Source organism: Buceros rhinoceros, unplaced genomic scaffold (assembly GCF_000710305.1).
Source record: "Buceros rhinoceros silvestris isolate BGI_N320 unplaced genomic scaffold, ASM71030v1 scaffold17596, whole genome shotgun sequence".
Taxonomy (NCBI): Eukaryota; Metazoa; Chordata; class Aves; order Bucerotiformes; family Bucerotidae; genus Buceros; species Buceros rhinoceros.
In genome coordinates this window covers 12,545-13,367 of record NW_010418283.1, presented here as the reverse complement: position 1 = coordinate 13,367, position 823 = coordinate 12,545, and the positions used below count along the sequence as shown (strand labels likewise).

The window sequence follows — 823 nt, the reverse complement described above, 5'->3', positions numbered from 1 at the left end:
AAAAAAAAAAAAAAAAGCTCCCCAAACCAGAATCGCACTGTTTGTTGTCTGGGCTAAATACCCCAGCCCGAGCCTGTCAGTGAACTTCCCCACTTCCCCAAACCACCCTGAACAACAGAGACACCCGCTCTTGGATGCAGGAGGGGTTTTGCTGCAAGAGAGAGCATGTCACTGAAAGATTTATCCATGTGTGTTTCTTACTGGTTTTCCTGGGCTTGACCCGCACTCTCTGAGCAGGGGATGGTGCCGTTCAAGCCCTCTTCCGCCTGGGACCTCAGCTGCTTCTCCCGCTCCCGCCGCCGCCGCTCTCTGGCTGCCTCCTCCTCATCTTCCACGCTCCACTGTGCTGTCAGCCTGCCAAGCCAGGGGAAAACCCATCCTTAATGTCAGGCAGTGTCTGTGAAACCCGGCAGCAATCCCCCGAGGTGCCTGGGCTCCCCCGGCAAGCGGGGATCTCCTGCAGAGCACTCCCACCATGAGCCGCAGTCCTCGAAGCGGTATCCCCGCCTGCATCGGCACCGCTCTGCAGCGGGACCCACCGATGGGCGAGGATAAGGTGGGACACGCAGACTGGGAGAGGGGGGTAGGAGAGCCTTTCCCAGCCTCAAGGAAGATGTGGTGTGTAGCTCCCTCCTCCCAGACCAGCCACCTCCCTGCAGGCTGAAAGCCCACTGGGAAGCATCATGCCCTGCAAAGCAGCTTTGTACACCAGGAAGAGTTTGTAAAGGGTCTGGCAGTGCTGCAAAAACTCCCATCTCAAGCTTTGGCCCGGGGAGAGCAAGATCTGCACCCTGTGGATGAGTTTCCTTAGGCAGCTGAACTG

General features: G+C 58.1%; 1 protein-coding gene across 1 annotated transcript in view; it reads right to left on the bottom strand.

The window, feature by feature from the left end:
• LOC104495515 (lymphocyte-specific protein 1-like) overlaps positions 1 to 354 on the bottom strand; it is a gene marked incomplete at its 5' end in the record, with an annotated part of 13,154 nt that extends 12,800 nt beyond the window's left edge. Inside the window, one exon of the mRNA XM_010138490.1 lies at positions 202 to 354. Coding sequence (XP_010136792.1) covers positions 202 to 354 — 153 coding nt within the window. The remainder of the gene's footprint in view (positions 1 to 201) is intronic.
• Between the last annotated feature and the right edge of the window lie 469 nt (positions 355 to 823).